The 19,976-nt window shown below is 35.7% G+C and overlaps 1 protein-coding gene across 8 annotated transcripts in view; it reads left to right on the top strand.

The window, feature by feature from the left end:
- The window catches only part of SLC4A10 (solute carrier family 4 member 10), a 155,825-nt gene that overhangs the window by 44,715 nt on the left and 91,134 nt on the right, over positions 1 to 19,976 (top strand). For 7 of the 8 annotated variants that reach the window (XR_004253395.1, XR_004253396.1, XM_032189822.1 and 4 more), the window contains exon 2: positions 15,256 to 15,337. Coding sequence is in view for 6 of the 8 variants with exons in the window: in XM_032189822.1 (XP_032045713.1) it covers positions 15,256 to 15,337 (82 nt within the window). In the remaining 2 variants the exon portion in view is untranslated. Of the gene's footprint in view, positions 1 to 12,225; positions 12,410 to 15,255; positions 15,338 to 19,976 lie in introns of all 8 variants that reach the window. The other variant, XM_032189820.1, reaches the window with a different exon arrangement.

The following is a 19,976-nucleotide window of genomic DNA, read 5'->3' as shown; positions in this document are numbered from 1 at the left end:
CCAGTTTAAAATATATCATTTTGTTTCTAAGCAGAGGAAAGCTCTTACGATGCACGCTTTTTCAAGTGTTCTGTTTCAGTCTGTAGCAATGCTATAGTTTAAAATAGAAATGATCTGGAATCTTATCTCGCTCCTATACTGCTGGGTTCCCATTGACTAAACTGGAGTTGTGCAAGGTGCAAATGAATATGGGATTTCACCTTTCTTTTTGTGGAGTTACATTTTTATTTGCCATGATCCAGTCTGCTGAGAATTCCACCACTGTGGAGGAGGATTTTGTGGTTGAACCCCAATGTAAATAGAAAACCTTACAGTTTACAAACCTTCTTCCATGGGCGGAATTCTGGTACGTTTACATCAGGAATCAATTTGAAACTGTAGATGTAATCACACTAGAACATAAACGTTGCAAAGAAAATAAAATTATCACACATAACCCTTAATTCTTTTCCAAGTGTTTATGCTCATTGCTTTTTAAGTATGCATTACTAGCATAAGTTAGCGTATCGCAGTGACAGGGAATGAATGAATTTCAATTCATTTTTTTTTTTCCTCTTAGGCAGATCAGTTCCTAAAGTTTTAACATGTTAGCTGACATCTGTGGCCCCCATATATAGACTGCACCCTTATCTGGGGACTTAAGTCCCTGTGTAACTTGCTGATTTAAAGTGAAACATAAAACATGAGCTAGCCTAGTTCTGTTCACAGTCCTTAGCCTTCTGAAAGATTTTGCTTGAAAATAATTACTGGTAAAGATAAGTATCAGATATATCAGCTGTGGTATTTAGCATGGGAAAGAATGAGCAGGCTTAAAATAACAAAACAAGCTCCTTCAAAATAAATAATAGATAAAATCCACAAACACTTCCTCCCCAAGAACCCAGACATCTGTATGCCCAAGGATGCCGAAGAACGCTTAACCAGGGATGTTTTTTACTCTCTTGTGTACTGCATCATGAGAAGAATTAAGCAATCAGAATGCTATTCGGGCAAATGATTCATAAGTGCGATTAAAATTCCTAGGAGAATAGGGCTCAGATTAGTCCAGTTCTACATTGCAAAAGATTTATTAGCATATGTTGGCAATGAATTTCTAATACAGTTATGGAGTACCAGTTTAAAATGCCTCCAATACTGTTTATATGGACTTTGTATGCAATATAAGCTACAGGATGCAAACTTTTCCTGGTATAGCTATGCTACAGTAGATCACCCTTATTAATTAGTATTTTTAATCACCATGTAATTTGTTGAAACAGCTGATGTGTAGAATATGTAGAAAGTAATGTGATAGCTTCAGATAACAGGTTTTAGGAAATATGAGAGTAACAATTGGGATGGCCCAGTTTCTTTTCTCTTGTTACTTTTGATTGCTTTATTGGTGCTTGTTTATCTCTGTTCTGTCAGATGCTTCTCATGCTCTTATGTTCCACGTGCAGGTTACACTTCTATGTCTTGTCTTTCTTGCTTTAAGTTACATCTGCCTCTAGTTCAGCCTCCTCTGTATAGCATTCCTATCACATACTTTTTTTTTTTTTTTTTTTTTTTTCCTTCAAATTTAAAACTCCCTATTGCCTTCATTACTTGCTCTTCATTTTATTTGTTGAGGTTTCTGGAATGTTGCCGGTCTCAAAGAACCTGGAGATTGTCTTTTTGCCTCCTGCTGTTCCCTCCAGCCCACAGCACTCTGTTCCCTTGTCTGTTACACTGGCTCATCCATGGTGTTTATGAAGACTGCTCCCTCTAGTAATACTTGCTTTGAATTTGGGCCAAAGAAGTTGGCACCTAGCGTGCTCTCTGAACATAGGTATTTGTTTCTGTTTGCCTCTCTAACATTTCTAACATTTGGCATGCACACAACTCTACCTATTCCCCATCTCTGTCTGCCTTTGACTTACAACTTTCTTTTCTTAAATTTTCATAATTTCTCCCACTTTGGTTTCCGCATGGATGAATTGTCCAACTTGGTAGCTGCCCTGGGGCTGTTTCTCATTTGAATTGTATCCCATGTGTCTAATCAGCGACACACCTGAGCTGGTCTCTTCTAAGTACTGTGTTCTCTGAGTTCCTTTTCTGAGATAACTGTTTTAACTTTCTCAACATTTTTATTCCCTCACTCCAGAAATGGAACTTTGTAAAAACTTTTTTGTCAGTTTTGATGACTTCTTTTCTGCTCTTATTTCCTTTATTACTCTATGCTTTGCTTTCTTCTGTCAGCATATCAGTTCCCTTTAGTTTCTATTTTCTTTGTTCTTCTCATACACTTCCAAACCCTTCTTAAAATTCATGGTCCTGGCTGACTCCCAGTCTGCACTTCCTCAGTTCCTAATGCCATCTGCCATGCTGCAGAGATACTGCTGAGTATCTCTGGTGAAAATCTTTCAATTCTCATGACTTTCTGTGCTTCTTAGGGATTTCTGTTCTTCTAGGATTTTTGTTATGACATGAGTATCTTTGCCTGCAGTTTTCCCTGTTTTTTTTTTTTTTTTTTTTTTTACTAATTTTATAGGCCTCCATTTAGTTTATCTGTTTCCCCTTGTTTCCATGTGAGCTTTTAAAGACTAATCAACCAAGGATAAAATTCAAGGTTCTTCCTCTTCATCTGAAATAGATGTGTGTGTGTTTTTTTTTTTTAATTTTATGTTTTAATTTTTTTCTGGTCTTTAAACCCGTTCCCCTGACCCTATACCTGTCCATGCCCACCTTGTGCAATTCTTTTTAAATTGTCTCTCTCGTCTTGAATTCCTTTCCTTACACAAGAAATATGCCCAAATCTTTCCATAGTAAAGACACCAACAAACAAAACAACCCTAAACTTCAGTAGTTTCTTTTCCCCAGATTAATTTCCTATCTCTGGGTCTGTTTGAGTATCTCCAGAGAAAGAGACTCAACAACCTCCTTTCATCCTCCTTTACCCCATACTAAGATATGCTTTGTACAACTGTCTTCATTTCTTGTCTTCTGCTGCCTTTCTAGAACTGCTCACTTCTGGTTTGTCTTTTGCACTGAAATTTATCTTACTAATGTTCCACTTGACTTCTTCCTGGAAGATTTCCAGGCTAGTCCTTTATTCTCCTCCACTCCATCTGTCATCTCTTTCAGTTTATATGCTGTAGTCTTCACTAAATTTTGTTGCTCTTAGGCATTTGTCATTTTGTCCTTGTTGATCCTCTTTTCAGATCTATTCCTTGTTAGGTAGGTCTTCCTCTCCCTCTTCTCCTTTTTGTGTATGTATGCGTGTGTGTGTTTAGCTCTCTCAGGGATCCATCCTCAGCCTTCTCATCTTCCTCCACACCTTAACTTTGGATAATGTAGCCATAAACATAATCTTTATGAAGACATCACTGCTATATTTTTTAGTGGTCTTCCACCACTCTGGTTAAATTCAACCTATCTCAGAAAATCTTCTTGGTCTTCAGTGGTCATCTGAATATAATAATATCAGAAACAATTCCTGGATTTTCTTTTCTTTCCTGATGCACTCTACTTGCTCTATGCAGCTTTGAGGTCTGACGGTTCCTATTTGTCCTTGTAGCCATAAATCACATTGAAGGCCTGCTCATCTCAACACCATGACTGTTATGATCTCATCTTTCTGTCTGACTTCAATACTTACAGCTTTGATTCACTTGATTAGTGGTGTTAATATCATCTTAGCTTATTCCTCTGCCTACATCACTTGCTTTTTAAAGTCTGTTTACTCATCTTTTCAAATACAAACATACAGTCTTTATTTTAAATGCTTTACAGCTTCCATCCTTTCTCTCCAGGAGAGATATGCTGTCACAAATTTGAACTTTGTGTTTGCTTTGCTGGCCTTTGATTTCTTAACTGTCTATTTCTCTTGTATTCATTTGTGCATTTTCTCTTAATATATCCTGTCTTCATTGAAACTCTTCCTCAAAAGTCTTCTGTAGTCTGTAGAAGTAAGTATAACCCGTTAATAACTGGGCAGGTGTGTGTTTGCATCTTACTACACCTATGTTGCTATGCAGTCTTAACCTTTATGCTATTATATACCTCTAACCTTTATGCTCATATACCTCTAAACTATAACTTGTCTTTTGAGTTATATGATTGTTGAAATAGTTATAAGTAATTTATTTCAAATCACTATCACATCATGTATATATTTGCAACGTGTATGTCAATGGAGCCCACAGATGCTATTCTTCTTTCTCCACTTGTGAACAAATACATATTTAATACCAATACTAATTAAAAAAAAAAAAGTTGCAGTTGTAAGCAAGGATACTTGTAAGACCAAATACAGATTGGGTGATTATTATTATTTGTTTAGTATCTGCATTGAAATCATGCCAAGAAAGGGACCTATTGTACTAAGCCTGGTACAAACTTGTATTAAATGAAAGAGTGGTCTGAGTAGCTTGCAGCATAAAGTTTAAATGATAAAGATTGTATTTTTTGAGTATGTTCACCACATAAAAATAAATAAATCCATTCTTTAATAAAAGAAGATGGTGTTGTCTTGGCAAGGAAAGGTATGAAGAGAATACCTACCATCTGCTGGGTATTCTTTTTCATCATCATGTTTATAACTGTTTTTATTTTAGAGCAGTATCATGAAATACAAATAATCATATGTAGTTAAAAAAATGTATTACTTTTGTTGAGCCAGTAAAACTTAGTATTTAGTTATTTCTGTTTTATTCTCAAAATACCAAATACTGGAGACATCTAGGTCAAGTTTGAAAGGTTAAATATAATGTGATATTAGTAATCTAGTAAATAAATAAACAAGTTAGTAAATACTGTCTCTTTGAAGGGTTGAAAAAAAATTTTTGCTTTCAAAAAGTTTCCCTACCACAGCTGGAATGCAATCCTGACAGTCTTTCTATTTCAGATATCATAGCTATATCCACCAAAAAGACTCCGAAATTCGTAAAATAGGCAATAGTTTGTTTGTGCCCTTTTAAGCTCTGATTGAGATTACTGTGTCCTCCCTTGCTGTTTGTGGCTGCATACAGATCTATTGATTTAATGACCTTATGAGAAAATTGACAATGAAAATTACAAAGCTATCTTCTAACAATAAAATTCCTTTCATATAGATCTCAAATCTGAGTATTAATGGTCACCTCAGAGCCTACTGTATACCTTAGAGTATTTCTTGGCCCATTTATGGAACAAGTTATGTTCTGTAATTTTGATGTAAAGCTCACTATTAAGGTCATATCAGTTGTTTCTAACTTTTAGCTTGTTTATTGTCGAATATCTTGACTAATCCAGAATAGCAAGGTCATGGAAGTGATGATGTTTAAAACTTCCGCATTACAGCAGACAAACAATTTGTATGAGTCAAATTCTTAGATCTCTGAGAAGTAGGAAGACCAGTTGAACTACTGTTTAAAATTCATATTTATCTTTGGCAGCACATTTCAAATTCCTGAAAGTATATCTTTTATATCTAGACAGCAGTTTTGCTGTCTAGACTTTTAAAATGTACAAATCCCTCATTTTTAGTCCACTGTTACAGTGTATTTTGAGTCTTTGATAGGAATGTTCTCTTTCCAGTGATGTATTTCATTCCCTTGGTTTTCCAGGCACAGTCCATGTATTAAAAAGCAATGTGCAAGTAACTTCAAATTAACTTCAAAGTTGGTATCTGAAATCTATTTATTTGCTGCATTACTTCTCAGAGCACATTATCAATTTCATTATCCCACGTTTCTTTTCTGTCTTTCCTTTTTTTTTTCTTTTTCATTGCTTCTACATTGTTTTCGTGTTTTTTTTTTTTTTTTTTCCTTTCCTGATAATGGATGAGAGAAGGGACATAGTATTTGTAAAGTAACAACGATACCAGTGTTGGCTAACTTATTAGGAAGGTTAGAAATGAGTTTGGCTGTGTAGGAATGATAACAGTCAATCTAACAGTCCATCTGGTTTACTGTCTCCAGATATTCCCAATTAAACTGTCCTCAGTCTTGATGATTTTCAGCCTATCTTCAGTGATGTTCGAGCAACCTAAGATGTTGCTTTTCCTTGCGGAGTGGTGGTTGTTTTGCATTGACTATTAGAAGAGCTGAGGGTGATACCATCTCTGATCCAGGCGATTTCAGTTAGGTGCCAAACGTTTTACAGAGTTAATCTGAGTTTAGAATATCTCTGTCCTGGAATATCCTCCCTGCTGCCTTGATTAATAAGGATTGTACTGTGGTTGTAGAGAGTATTTGTTTACTGCATACAATCAAAATAATTTGGGAAGGACTGAGAAAGGAAGAACCTCTAAGCATTATACCAATGTTTTTGAGAAAGGTAGGCAATTTATTATTGATAAGGCTGGCTTATAAAAAAAAAAAAAAAAAAGGGGGTTATTTTGAATTATGGTTGGCATACATTTGTATATAGAAGATACAGATTCCAGACTAGAACACTTTTGTGGTTGTAAAAGAAGTGAAAAAAGTCCTTTCTCTCCTCAGTGTTGTAGTTGCTGTTGAAACAATCTTGGTAAGTTGGTCATGACCTCCTTTCTTCTTTGTACTTGCTACTTCCACATGAGTAGCTGCTGCAAGAAGACTGACTTCTATGATTCTTCTGTCTGACCCTGTTTCTTTGGAAAAAAATCTGGAGACACATCTGTTTTCTGAGGCTGAAAGCAGGTCCCTTGAGATGGGATGTGGATCCAACTTAAAACCCAGTATATCTTACTGCTGATTAAGAATCCAGCAGTAAACATAATTTACTTTTTTTTTCCATTTGCTGTCCAGGAGCTAATACCTTATTGCATAGTGGGCTAAACTTAGCATATTTAACTTCTAACTACATCTAAATAATACTGTTATCCTGGATGTATCCTCACCTGGCTTCAAGCCAAGAGGGAGCCCAGACAAGCTAAAAGTAAATCTCATTTAGGCCTTGGATAAGTCTTCACATCCATCTTCATGCTGTTGGACTTCTTTGTTGTAGTTGACATAGCCATTGCTATGAAGTGAGAAAAGAGGATTTCTGCTAATGGGACTGCATTAGATGACATAAGACATTCAAATAATAACTACGGAGGAGAAAATAACTATGCTTGAGCTTGAAATCTGTGCTGTTCCTTACCTTGATAACTTTTAAGTATTTTGACAGTGTAGTAAAGAAAAATACAAAGCAAAGGGAATAAAATCTCAGTCATACAAATGTGACCCAACTTCTATATCCCTTCACTAGCAGCAAGGAACGCTATCTTTCATTTATTCAGAGGTCTTGACCGAGACTAATGTTTGAATAAAGATTAGCTTACAAACCCAGCAGATATGATATGATAGGAAGGAAAAAATGGGAAAAGTTATAGGAATCTTAACAAGACTGAAAATGTTCAAAGGAATATGGTACTGTAAGTGCCTTGTTCAGGTTTTGTAAGGCTCTCAGCATAATTTAAAACATAACTGATAACTTTACTCCAAGGCACACAAAATATGGCAAATACAATTGCAATTAAATGCAGGTGCTCAAAGCAGGTACCAGAATCCAGAAAGAATTCAACAGTTCCCTGCTTCATTAGTATAACCAGTGCTCTAACAGGTTGAGTGGGAACTCCTTTTTTCCTCTCCTCTCCTCTCCTCTCCTCTCCTCTCCTCTCCTCTCCTCTCCTCTCCTCTCCTCTCCTCTCCTCTCCTCTCCTCTCCTCTCCTCTCCTCTCCTCTCCTCTCCTCTCCTCTCCTCTCCTCTCCTCTCCTCTCCTCTCCTCTCCTCTCCTCTCCTCTCCTCTCCTCTCCTCTCCTCTCCTCTCCTCTCCTCTCCTCTCCTCTCCTCTCCTCTCCTCTCCTCTCCTCTCCTCTCCTCTCCTCTCCTCTCCTCTCCTCTCCTCTCCTCTCCTCTCCTCTCCTCTCCTCTCCTCTCCTCTCCTCTCCTCTCCTCTCCTCTCCTCTCCTCTCCTCTCCTCTCCTCTCCTCTCCTCTCCTCCTCTCTTTCCTGTTTTCTTGCTGCAGCCACTAGAACAACAGAATCCTTTTCTGATGGAAAGTGCAGAGAAAGTGGTGCATCTAGGTCCCACTGCAACAAAGCAGGTCACTATTTTACCTTGATGATTGTTTTCCCGATTTTTCTCTTTAAATAGAAATCTTGTCTTCAGTTGCACAGGCATATGAAGAATAGATGTAGCAAAGTAACATATTTGCCTTGCACATGCAAGAAATGCAGTACTTCTCCCTAAAATGTTTATTCTAAGGAAGAACATTACTTATTAAATAATAAGGAAATACTTCAGTGATTATGCATTCATTTATGCATCAGCACATAGTTGGCTTGTGCATAATGGTACTTAACCAGCACAGGGTGCTTCAAGGTATATAGACACAGGAATTACATGTGAGCAATGTGAGCTTTTAGTTGTCTCTAAGACTGCTTTGTTTGAATCGTATGTGTGCTTTCTGCTTGTGTTTAGTCTAGTTTACTTTGTAACAATAGTATGTGCTTGGATTTAATGTCTGAAGTGATTATCTATGCTTATATGTTTCAGGAATAGCATTTATTATATTAGAAGTGTGCTCAGTCTCAGGTAAAGAGCAAACCAGTTCTTTGGAGCCAGTGCTGATCAGCGCAATTTTTAGCAGTGTTGCAGAAGATGGTATTTCTTTATTGAGTCATACTAAACCATTCGTGGCTTTTGCTATAAAAAGAGAGAAAAGAGGGAAAAAGAGAAAAATGCCCTTATGCATATGACATGTAGCCCTGGGGAAGATGCAAATCTGGAATGAAAACTAAAATTGCTTTCTACTGCGTTGCATAGGTTAAACTATGTGCAGTAAGCTGACTGAAGATGTGCTTTATGTTAACCAGTAAATTGCTGCAGAAAGCTGCCACACACACAAAAAAAAAAAAAAAAAAAAAAAAAAAAAAAAAAAAAAAACACCACAAAAATCCTACAAAATAACAGTACAATTAAAGAGGGACTTTAAAAATAATTCTGTAGACCTTATTAAATTATAAATATGCTTTGATGGGTCATTCTTGATAGGTGAATAGGGGTGAAAGTAGAATGGAAAAAGCAATTATATTTCATCAGAAAGATTAGATTCACTGTCCTTTCCACTTCAACAGATTGTTAAATGTGATTATACATAATATAAGCAATTAAACAGTAATATTGAAGGGAGAAAAGAATTATAGCATCTAAACTGTGGGCATACACGTTGTGCATTAAATCAATTTTGTGTGACTGTGTGTTTTCAAGGACAGTTTAAAGGACACGGCTGAACATGGCAGTCACCAGTGATTTGCCTTCTTCAACAGTGAGGCATCCATCTACATCCAACAGCTTTTTTGCCATTTAGGTTAATTGTCTTTACAAGATATTCCCTATATGCTGTTGGCAGCTGTTGAGTTCAAATAACTCACTTTTCTTTATCTGCAGTGATGCCATCTTTATGAAATGACAAGCTTAACTTAACCAAAATGATCTTAACAATGCAAATGTTAGGGAGTGAAATAATTACAACACACAGATATATATATATATATGTAAATAATATAAACCTGGAATCTTCACACTGGGAGGGCAATCACTGTGTGTATGTGATGTCTGGGTAATTGTTTAGAATCTCATTACAGACTATTCAAAAGGTGAACACGGTTTCTGTCACTAGCTTCTTGATAAAATATATAAACTAAAATTAGTATACTAAAGTTTCTTCTCCAAAGCATATAAATACACAAAATCACTAAAATTATTTTATATTACAGCTTTCGATTTTTTTTATAGGAATGCAGCATGTAATATTTTATTCTGACAGGCATTCCTTAGTTCCAGATGGCATTTGAGAATTATGTAGGATGTCTAATAATCAATAAGTGGCTTATATGGAGAAGTAATTAATATCATGATTATTTTCTTTATGAGTCAGCAGGTGTGTTATATGCATAATTTATAGTGTAGAAAAAATCAAAATGGCTTCTGCTCTGCCATATATTTTTATAGAAGGAAAGATGCTGAAAAGGATTCTTGGTTATGTTGTAATTTGCACTAAGAGTATATTAGGAATGTAATTAAAAAGGGAGAGGTGTTTACCTGAAGGTTTGAAAATCCCAAACTATTTTCTGCAATATTAATGCTCTATAGCTGACTTCTGTTTACTGTTTAAAAAAGTAATAATCCAACTTATTGAAAAGCGTGACCAAAAATCAGAGAAGGGAAATGAAAATAGCCGTATGCGAAGAAAATGTAGGGAAAAAGAAGGATAAAGAAAATAAATGATTTCTGGTTTTCCATGTAAAATGATTGGGTTTTGTGCTATCCATTTTGACTCATCCATCTAAAATATTAGCACCAAGTATACAATTAAAGCAGAGTACTAAGGGAAGGGCAGCAAGACATATTCATTGAGACTATTTAACTTTTTTTTTTTTTAAATTGTCATGTATATTTATTGTTAAACAATCATCTGTGCTGATTGCTACAGTAAACAAGATAATATTCAGTAAATGTGCAATATTCAGATTTTATAATCTATACAACAGTGTCATTTAAGATCATGAGTTTGGTTTTCCTTTTTTAGTAAATAAAATAAATCTGTGTATCGTCAGCAAGACTTTAATCTACTTTCTTGTCATCCAGAATATAAGGAACATATATTGGGATGATGGAACTCCATCATCCAAAAATACCCTAATTCGTACAAGTGTATGCATCTCCCTTAGCATATAATGTATTTTAAAATGTTTGTTATGTGCCTTAGTATGGATACACCTTTGGAAGGAGTCACTTCCCTCTTCTTTCCATTCAGTCTTCTACCTTATAACAGAGATATTATTGCGTCTTGAAAGCATGTACAATTTGTAAGTGCTGTAACTAAAAAACACCTATGAACATCTGTTATAAAATGATGTTTCTCTGCTTTTCTAAAGGAGTAGTTTCTCCATTAATTATATTGATCTGTGGTGTGGAAGGGCCATCCACAGTTCTGGCAGGCACCAGGCTTAAGGATCAATTGCATGGCAGCACATGATAAATAGCAGCTAGGACTGTATCAGAGCTAAAGAGAGTCGATTTGGAAGGCTCTCCAGGAAGTCATTTTTCCAGCTTTGGTAGTGAGCCTGTCAATACATAGGTGGAAAGGGCCCTTCAGACATTTGTTTTGGGTTTCTTAACCATGAGCCTTTTTATTTCTCCTAATGAATATACCTATCCTGCAACTGTTGCTACGACTTGACACTTCATACTTTATTATACAAGTTGTTGAAATAAGGGTTGAAAATCTGTATTCTAGAACTCCTGATGACCATCAGTCTTCGTGACTGCATAGAAAAGAAAAAACTGTTTTTTAAGACAGTTTATTTCCTTTTCGTTTTATTCAAGTATAAGTAAGTTCAAATACATAATACAATATGTATTCATATTACAATGAATACAATATGTATTCATATAACAGTTCAAATACAATATAAAAATGTGCAGTTGCACTGTAATGATGCAGAAGACTACTGTTGTCTGTTTTTCTCTATTGACTGTATTTATAAGGTTTTTTCATTAGAATAGATTTTTTTTTTTTTTCTCTGTGAAATATGTGCAGTGGAAGATGCTGTGTGGTGAAGGTCTTTTCAGCGTTCATCTGGAAAATGTACGAGGTGAAATCCTGGACTGAGTAAGGTTGCTGAGCCTTGGTCTCTAAGGAGCTTGTGGTTTCCACATGAAAGCCTCATCATTTTCTTACTCTTTTATCCCAGATATGTTATTTGTTCTACTGTGTGTGTTTGCTGATATCTTACTGTTTCAAGGAAATAGTTTTGTCCCCATGTTTTAGGTAAACCATTGTGTGATAACACAGATTATAATAAAATTAAAAAGCGAAAAATGTTAGGCCGTTTATATAAATATATTACACACTGATTACAGATTCAGCGAAATATACTTCCACAGGCTTCAGTAGCATTACTCTTGAATTAGACCAACAGAAAGTGAGCGTGGTATATTTATTTATGTTGTAACCTTTGTCCAGTCAGTTCTCATAGCTGTGCACTATAGAACTATTGCAAAGTATTAATATAAATTGGTTTTACTCAAAAAAAAAAACAAACAAACAAAAACCAACAAAAAATGCCTAAATGTTTTTTTTTTATCAATCTGTTTTTTCCTATCATCTCTTTACATGTGTAAATTGTGCACTTTCCTAAATCGGGTGATTTAGCACTTCAGTTTTGAAATGCTATGGGAATATTAATTATGGCACAAAGCAGTCCAGTAAGGAAGGTAGATAAGTAAGTATTATTATCCCTATTTTACAGATGGGGAAGCTGAGGCACAGAGATTAAGTGACTTTGCCAACACAGCAAGTCAGTGGCAGATCCAGGATTAGCGCTTGGGGAATTCCTGGATCCCTCTCCCATGCTTTTACAGTAGACCACAGTGTTCACTGGATTCAGCGAGCAACTCATTGCAATAATGGACAGTTCCAAGGACTCATACCTGGTCAGTGTGTCCATACATTTGTTTGCAGACTGCTCCAGTATGTCAATATGGTTTAAACACCAAAGTCCTAGTAGATTTATGCACCATATAACATTTCTGACCTTCATCATCTTCAAATGAGGTGAAAGGAAGAAGCAGCAGAATTTGGTATAAACATGGCATGACTGTGAAAAACATTTAGTCTTTATGCCCTGCTCTGATCATGCTGAAATTGGTGGGCAAAACTGCAGTGGAGTCATGGCTTTAATATACTCTTTGAGGATGTTAATGTGGAGGTTGGTGGCTGCTTGGTACATTAAAAATCACTCAGAGCATGAATTCTATCTTCCATGACTGTTATGGTTATTTTTGCCTATACTTTCAGTTTCTTATTGCAACATTTAATAATTTCATAGTTTTCATGACATGCTAATAGAAAGCAGAGCATTATCAACTGACGTTAATCACCATGTGAAAGTGGAGGGGATCTGCCACTGTTATTACTTGGATTGCTGTGGTGCTTACCTTAAAATGAGATTAAGATCTAGTTGTGCTAAACTACTGTTGAGCCCTTCCCTCCCAAATCCTATCTTCCAAGGAGGCAGCACAGGAATCACAGAAATTACTTCTGGACTAAATTCAGTGTGACTTTTTTACTGGTGAATGCAAGGTGGCCTTCATACCGCTCCCTGGGAAGTGAGAGTGCACAGTGCAAGGCCTGTTTAATTGGACTTTGCTCAGAGTTTGATAAGTGGATTGGCAACAACACAAAACTCCCAATTAAGCTGTTTTTCCCTGTAATATTAATGGAATAAACTCGCTTCTGAGAATGAGGCAAGGCTGAGACTTGCTGTGACATTACAGGAAGAGGAGGCAGGGAAGGAAAAGATTGCCAGAAGCTGAAAATTGAACACATGGAAAAGGAGAAGTCAAAGTGTATGAGCATATTTTGATAAATATTAATGAATTAGTTTGTATTTAGTTTACTTATATGATCTGTAAAGGCTTTAAACTACCCAGAAATGTAATAGTCTCCCCATTACAGAAATTCCCCTAACATTGCTTCCATAAGGCCTCTTCAGTATCAGTACAATTCTGGTGGCTATGACTTGCACTAGAATAGCACTACTGACATGGCTGTAATACCTGGCCTTTGGTATCCTGCCTGTCCATTCACCCAAGGACATGGCATTGTGCCAGCATGGCATGCATGCGCGCACACACACACAGTTATGTCTAAATTCTTAAAATAATTAATTAATTTTACCTAAGATGATCAAATTGTTTGTGTGATATTATACTGCCCTGATGCATCTTAATAGGTTACTAGCTAATTTTAAATTATTGAAAGACAAAGCAGTTTCAATACAAAGCATTTTCTCATTGCCAGATTTTAGTTAATACTATTATCTGCTAGAAAGCTCTAGTAAAGGCACTGTAATGCTCTCAGTCTCTTTAACAGCCCAGATGCTTGCTGCTGACACATTCCTAGGATTTTTCTATATAAGATAGCTACAGCATGACAGCTATCTTAAAAAAAAAAAAAAAAAAAAAAAGGTCTGAAACAAAACAGCTCTAGAATTCGTGACATCTAGCTCTAGATGAGAATCTTTTTGCCTGGGGCATCTGCTCTTTAAGGAGAGGTGCTCATGTGGTTTAATTTCTTGTTATGTTCTATTGCATTCTATATATAGATATATATTTTGCATGTAACCCTGGTATTTAAATCCCCTTGCTTCAGACTTCCATTAAGATACCAATTTTATATATTGAAATCATGTGGTTATAGTTCTAATATCACCTACTAAAACCCTTCCACTAATGAAAAATATATTTTAATGGTATATTAACTGATTTTTTTGTATAATTCATCATTTTTTCTTCATCATCATTTACTCTGTGGAGTAAATGGAAACCACTCTAAATCACTTTGTGAATTACAGGCTTTATTGAGCATGTTTTTTACAATTGGTGATGTCATACTCATAGGAAAACCAATATTTTGTTCATCCAGTGCCTTGTTGCTAGATTGCTCCCAAAACATATCTATACTTAGGGAATTGTAATTTTTTTTTTCATGCCTGAAGTGACTAAAATGACTACTTTCTATAGTAGTTTTTTAGTCTGAAGACAATAAACTAATTCATCACATAGTACATTTACAGTGCAGTAGAGAATACAGTTAAAGTGCACAATATGACCACAATATAAAATTCAACACAAAATGTGAATTCCTAAGGAAGAATAGCTTTTCTATTTTATTCTAATAGTGCATGCTATCTGCCTTCCTTGCCAATACAGCTTGGTGTTGTAAAGTAAAGCAAAGGCTTTGCAATTCATCAGTAAGTGAAGCCACTGGTTTTCATTGGTATTTCATGTTTTCTTTCTCATCATATTGCCATTGATTATCATTCTCTAGCTTTGCCAAAGTGTAAGGAGTGTTAGTGCTAATAATCTGGAAATTCTGTTTGTGGTTCAGGATATATCTTAAAAACGAAAATAGACGTACTGTCTCTTTCTTCAAGTGCACAAGAATAGAGCTGCTTCAGCCAGACATTTATTTTCTCATTTCTTTCATTGTCCTATTGACTCACATTTTTCTTAGTTCCTAGTAACTGGAGTTTACTCATTATCTTGCATGTTTTAACAGAACTTCTTCATGTCAGTTATCTGTAGTCATACCTCAGTAAAAACTTACATATAAGGAATAGGTTTTAATAATAAAAATGAAACTCTTAAAGATGTTTGGTTTACAAATGTGAAGAGTAAATAAATAGTAAACACATCCTTGTTTCGTAGTACTATTAAGTCTTTCTAATAGATTCCAAACAAGAAGTGGCTGACCTGTTCTTTTTTCTGTTTTGCAGAGAAATGATGAAGAGGCTGTTGTGGATAGAGGTGGAACTCGCTCCATCCTCAAAACTCATTTTGAAAAGGAAGATTTAGAAGGTGAGAGATTATTTTTCTGAGTATTACATTGTCTCTTTCTTCTGAGAACACTGAAACCAAATTCTAATGTGTAAACTACCTGATGGGGATGCAAAAGTAAATGGAATAACTGATGAGTACTATCTCATCAGTTATTTTAAAAAGAGAAATGGTAGTCATTTCTCACAGCAGACAGTAGTGGGAATTTGCTAGTTTTCACGGTGCTCTTTAATCAAGTCCTACAGACTAACATGATCCAGACAAACTTTAGATAAGTCTTCTTACCTTTAATTTTTCGAATATGCAAATGCAAGTAGGACTGATGATTTAGTATTTATAATGGCTTCTATACTTTACAATCCTCATGTACTTGCCTTGTCCCATCTCTTGCTGAACAAAAACATTCTGGAGTGTCACAGATTGGACTGATAGATACACTTAATGATATACACTGCAGAAACATCACCAAGTAGAAGGAAATTGGTTGTGGTACTTAGGTACGTGGTTTAGTGGGTAATATTGATGGTAAGGGTACAGTTGGACCAGATGATCTTGGAGGTCTTTTGCAACCTTTATGATTCTATGAAGTAAGCGAGAAGTTGTGAAAACTGGTTTATGATATTGGCCTAATAATTCAGATAGTATCTGAAAGAGTTTCATTTCAGTTTATTTACTGGATCCTAAACTTACTCTGGTTATGACTGCACTTACACTTGAGGTATGTGACCCCAAAGTCATAATTATTGGGTGACAGTGAATTGCTGTTGTACATGAGTCTCTTTCTAGAATCTTGCTCTTTTATCTTCTGTAGTCTTCAGTCCCTTGATTATATCCTTGGACAACTTAATACTGTTGTTTCTGGTGTCATTAGAGAAACACTTGGTAGAAGAAGTAGGACCTTCTACCTTCCTTTCTCAGTAATCCTGAAACACAGATATTTGTGGTGGAGCCTACCCACAAAAATGTCCTTTTACTGATGATGATGAGGTGTCATCTTAAGAATGTACAGCTTTCTGGAGAAAAACTTAGCTTAGTCACATTGGTAGACTTTAGCATTATGGCAGTCAGAATTACTGTGATGTGTATCTAAGGTTCCACACATAGTTTGCGGAACCTAAAACTCCATCTCAAAATTTGAACAAGTACGCCATTTAAAAACTATGTTCAATTACTATTTTTCACCACTATCCTGTATGTGTAGAGTTGCTCCTGTGAAGTATCACTGAAAATATTCTTTTAAAAACTTGACTTTACGATATTATCAATAAAAATCAGAACACAATAACCTCCAACCTCCCCTTCCAATCTTTCCATCAATTTAAGTTGTTTAGAACATTGAAAAATTCTTTCATTGGCCAATGAGTCTGTTTTTCTTTAAGACAAATCATGCTGCTTCACAGTGTTCTAACAGAACAATTACTCAATGTAAAATCCTTCTTAATGTGGTTAGCTTTCTCAGATAAATTTCATGTCCACTCCGAGATCAGATCAGTGTGTCTTTAAATATAAAATTACTGAATCTAGAAATACCAAGTGACTTAAAAAGGATTGAAGAGATTGTAAATTTTAATAATCCAGTTGCTGTTAATAGCATGTCCATTTGTTTCACAGCACATCTAGGCACTTTTCCATCTGGAAACAGTGGATGTGACTCACAAATGTCACTGTCTTATTCTTACCCAATGTACATTGTGATGTGTTTTGCTAAAAATTTACCTTTTTCCTAATTGCATAACTGACTTCAGCTATAAAATATGGAATTACATAGTCAGGTGCTAATTGCAAAGCTTGGTAAAATCATGTAATTAGATAATTAATATGTATTATGCAATTAGCTCTTTGGCAGACATTTAATTGGGTTTATGTTTTAAAAATGTAAATAGCTAGTTACTGAATATTCTAGCAAAGACTAGTTTTGACAGGATTTAAGTTTCAACAGCACTGTATCAGCAACATTTCAAAAACTATAACCTGTATGAAGAACTAAGGGTTGTTTCAATCTGAAATTCAGGATTCAATTTCCTCTGCTTAATTTTTTGAAATCATAAAACTATTTTGCTATATATATATATATATTTAATTTTAGACTATCAGCATTCAAATGTCATAATACAGACTTAAATATGTACTAAAATTTCCAATTTAAATTTCTTGGCCTGGCAGATACTTGCATTTGCCTATTTTGGGGCAGCCGTTGTGCAAATATGTTGCAAGTACATATCTTGCTGAAAGCACGAAAATATCATCGTGATTAATGCTGCCTGGAAGAACATCCACAAGACCAGAATTTTACCTCAGTCTCTCTAGATCAGTGTTTTCTTTCCCTGAGCAGCAGTTTTTTTTTTTTTTTTTTTTTTTTTTTAAAAAAAAAGGGAGATATGAAAGTACTGTAATTCCTGTTCTATGGGAGCAGAAGAGAGATGGTGTTCATCTTAATGCCAATAATGAGACTTGCAGTATATACTTCAGATTGTATCTTTTTGCTTCAGATTTGTAATGCTTCAGAAGTAGATTGTGTGCAGAGCTCTGGCATTCAGATTTTCAGCACGAATGATTTTTCCACGTAATTCATTTTTACCGAGTTGTCAGCTCAAGATCAGTCACTAATACAGAACAGGTCATTCGTCTGATTGTCGCATTAATAAAGGGACAGAGGAATTGTTCCTAAAAGCAAAACAAGAAGCCTATCTCCCTTGGTTATAATAGCATATTTTGCATGTTACCTTTCAGTGTGTGTACAGAATAAAGTTCCTACTGTAATAAATATGGTCCTATTTTTATCAGTGGTGGAATTCTTAAGTGGGAATTCAGCACTGATTCTGGATACTGAAGTATTTAATTGTAGAACGACAGGTAGTATAGTACCTGTACTGAAAGCAGGTAGGCATGATTTCATTAACAGATGGGCACATCAAGAGAGAGTTGCACGCAGCCTACTCCTTGTTGTTATCTCTGGCTCTCTGCAATTGCTTCAGTTGCCTCTGACAAAATGGGTACATGTACTTCATGTTTCTATCAAAGATGAAAAGTATTTAGATTGATCTGTATGTGTTTGCAGATTTCAGATGCTCTCAGTTCATCTGCTTAGACCTGCTTAGACTTTAGGATTATAAATATATGCAGAAACTGCATAGATACACAAAAGAATTGGCACTAAGTGCACTTTGACTAAGGTCTTTTGTTTATGCTTGCCATATTAGCTAAGAGTGAAAAATGACTGTTCCACTGTTGTCCTTGCTATGGGTGGTCAGCTGCATATCCCGGATCTTTGCAGCAGGATTGCAGAACTGCTGTGGGTGTTCCTGTGGCCTGGTTTGAGAAGCAGCTTTGACACGGAGATGGCTGGAGATGGGATTGTTAGGTGGAGGCCCAGGTGTGAATCAGGAATGAATTCTGGCTCTGATGAAGCAAATCGCAAAATGGTCTTTGACTCAGAGAAGTCAAGATTTTGCTCAAGCTGTTTTTGCCTTGTACATTTTATCTGCCTAAGTATTATGAGAAAAAATTGTCTTGTGGGAAATCAAGTTTGCCTTCTTTTATGTCTCCCAAGATACATAAAACACGGTATCTAGTATATAAATCATGTACGTGAGAATATGCATTCTGACACCTTGGATAATGTTTAGATTATGTGGATTGATTACCAAAAGTCACAAAAGACTTCAAGCTAAATTAGGAAATAAACATCACTAGAACAACACTGAATATGATGCAGAAGCTGATGATTTAAACTTAATAAACCAAAATTTAATTTGAAAATTTGGTGTGCATGTAGAGATCCTTTGTAGAGAAGCAACATTCATTAAGATTAATTTTGATAGTAGATGTCCTGCTGACCAAAAAAAGAGAAGTCTGAGAGGGTTTCATTGTTCTCTTTTGAACAAAGATGTCATAGTTCTTATTTCTTTTTTTTGATTTCTTCTAGGTTGTGACAGTGAATTAAAATCATTTTCTTGAAATTTTGATTATGTACAGTTAGGGTTTATGTATGAAAAAAGTCATTGTGATTGATCTCTAATCTGCATTTATTATTTAGTAAAAATCAGAGTGGTTCCAGAGCAGATAAGTAGGTTTCTCAGTCTCAGAAACTGGTTGTTTTTGTAGAAATAACATAATAGTGGACCTGTCTGCCACTGACATTATTTACCTGCAAATTAATAGGACCTAGCAGCTCACAGGACTGAAAGAACATTAATCATATTAACCTGCTAGCCTTACTTCAGCCTTGCCCCTGCATGGAAGAAAGCTACTAATTCTGCTTGGCTGGACAGGAACACTGACCAAGGTCTCCCCTGCCGTTGACTTCCTGGATGCTACAACCTATTGAAAATAATTTGTTGTCTCATCAGTACAGATCCCCTGCTCCAAGCCTCCTTGCCCCTGCTTCCCTTGGGCGCTCTGTTCATCCTGACAGTCTGATCTACCTCGTGCTCCCTGTGACAATGTTGATTATGCTTAGAGGAGCAGAATATAAACCTTAGAAGTAAAAAGTCTGAGAGAGATTTGGGTTAGTCTGTGCTTGTAATGTTGGATGTGTACAGCTGTAGCTGTCTATGAAAAGGTCTCTTAGATAGAGCCATTTTGCCTTTACAAGCACAGAATTCCTTCAGTACATACTCCAGCTTGTTCCTTTGTCATTTCTAAGGCATGTCTTTCTGTA

Source organism: Aythya fuligula, chromosome 6, assembly GCF_009819795.1.
Source record: "Aythya fuligula isolate bAytFul2 chromosome 6, bAytFul2.pri, whole genome shotgun sequence".
NCBI lineage: Eukaryota > Metazoa > Chordata > Aves > Anseriformes > Anatidae > Aythya > Aythya fuligula.
Note: the sequence above shows the minus strand (reverse complement) of the source record. Positions and strands in the feature narration are given on the sequence as shown.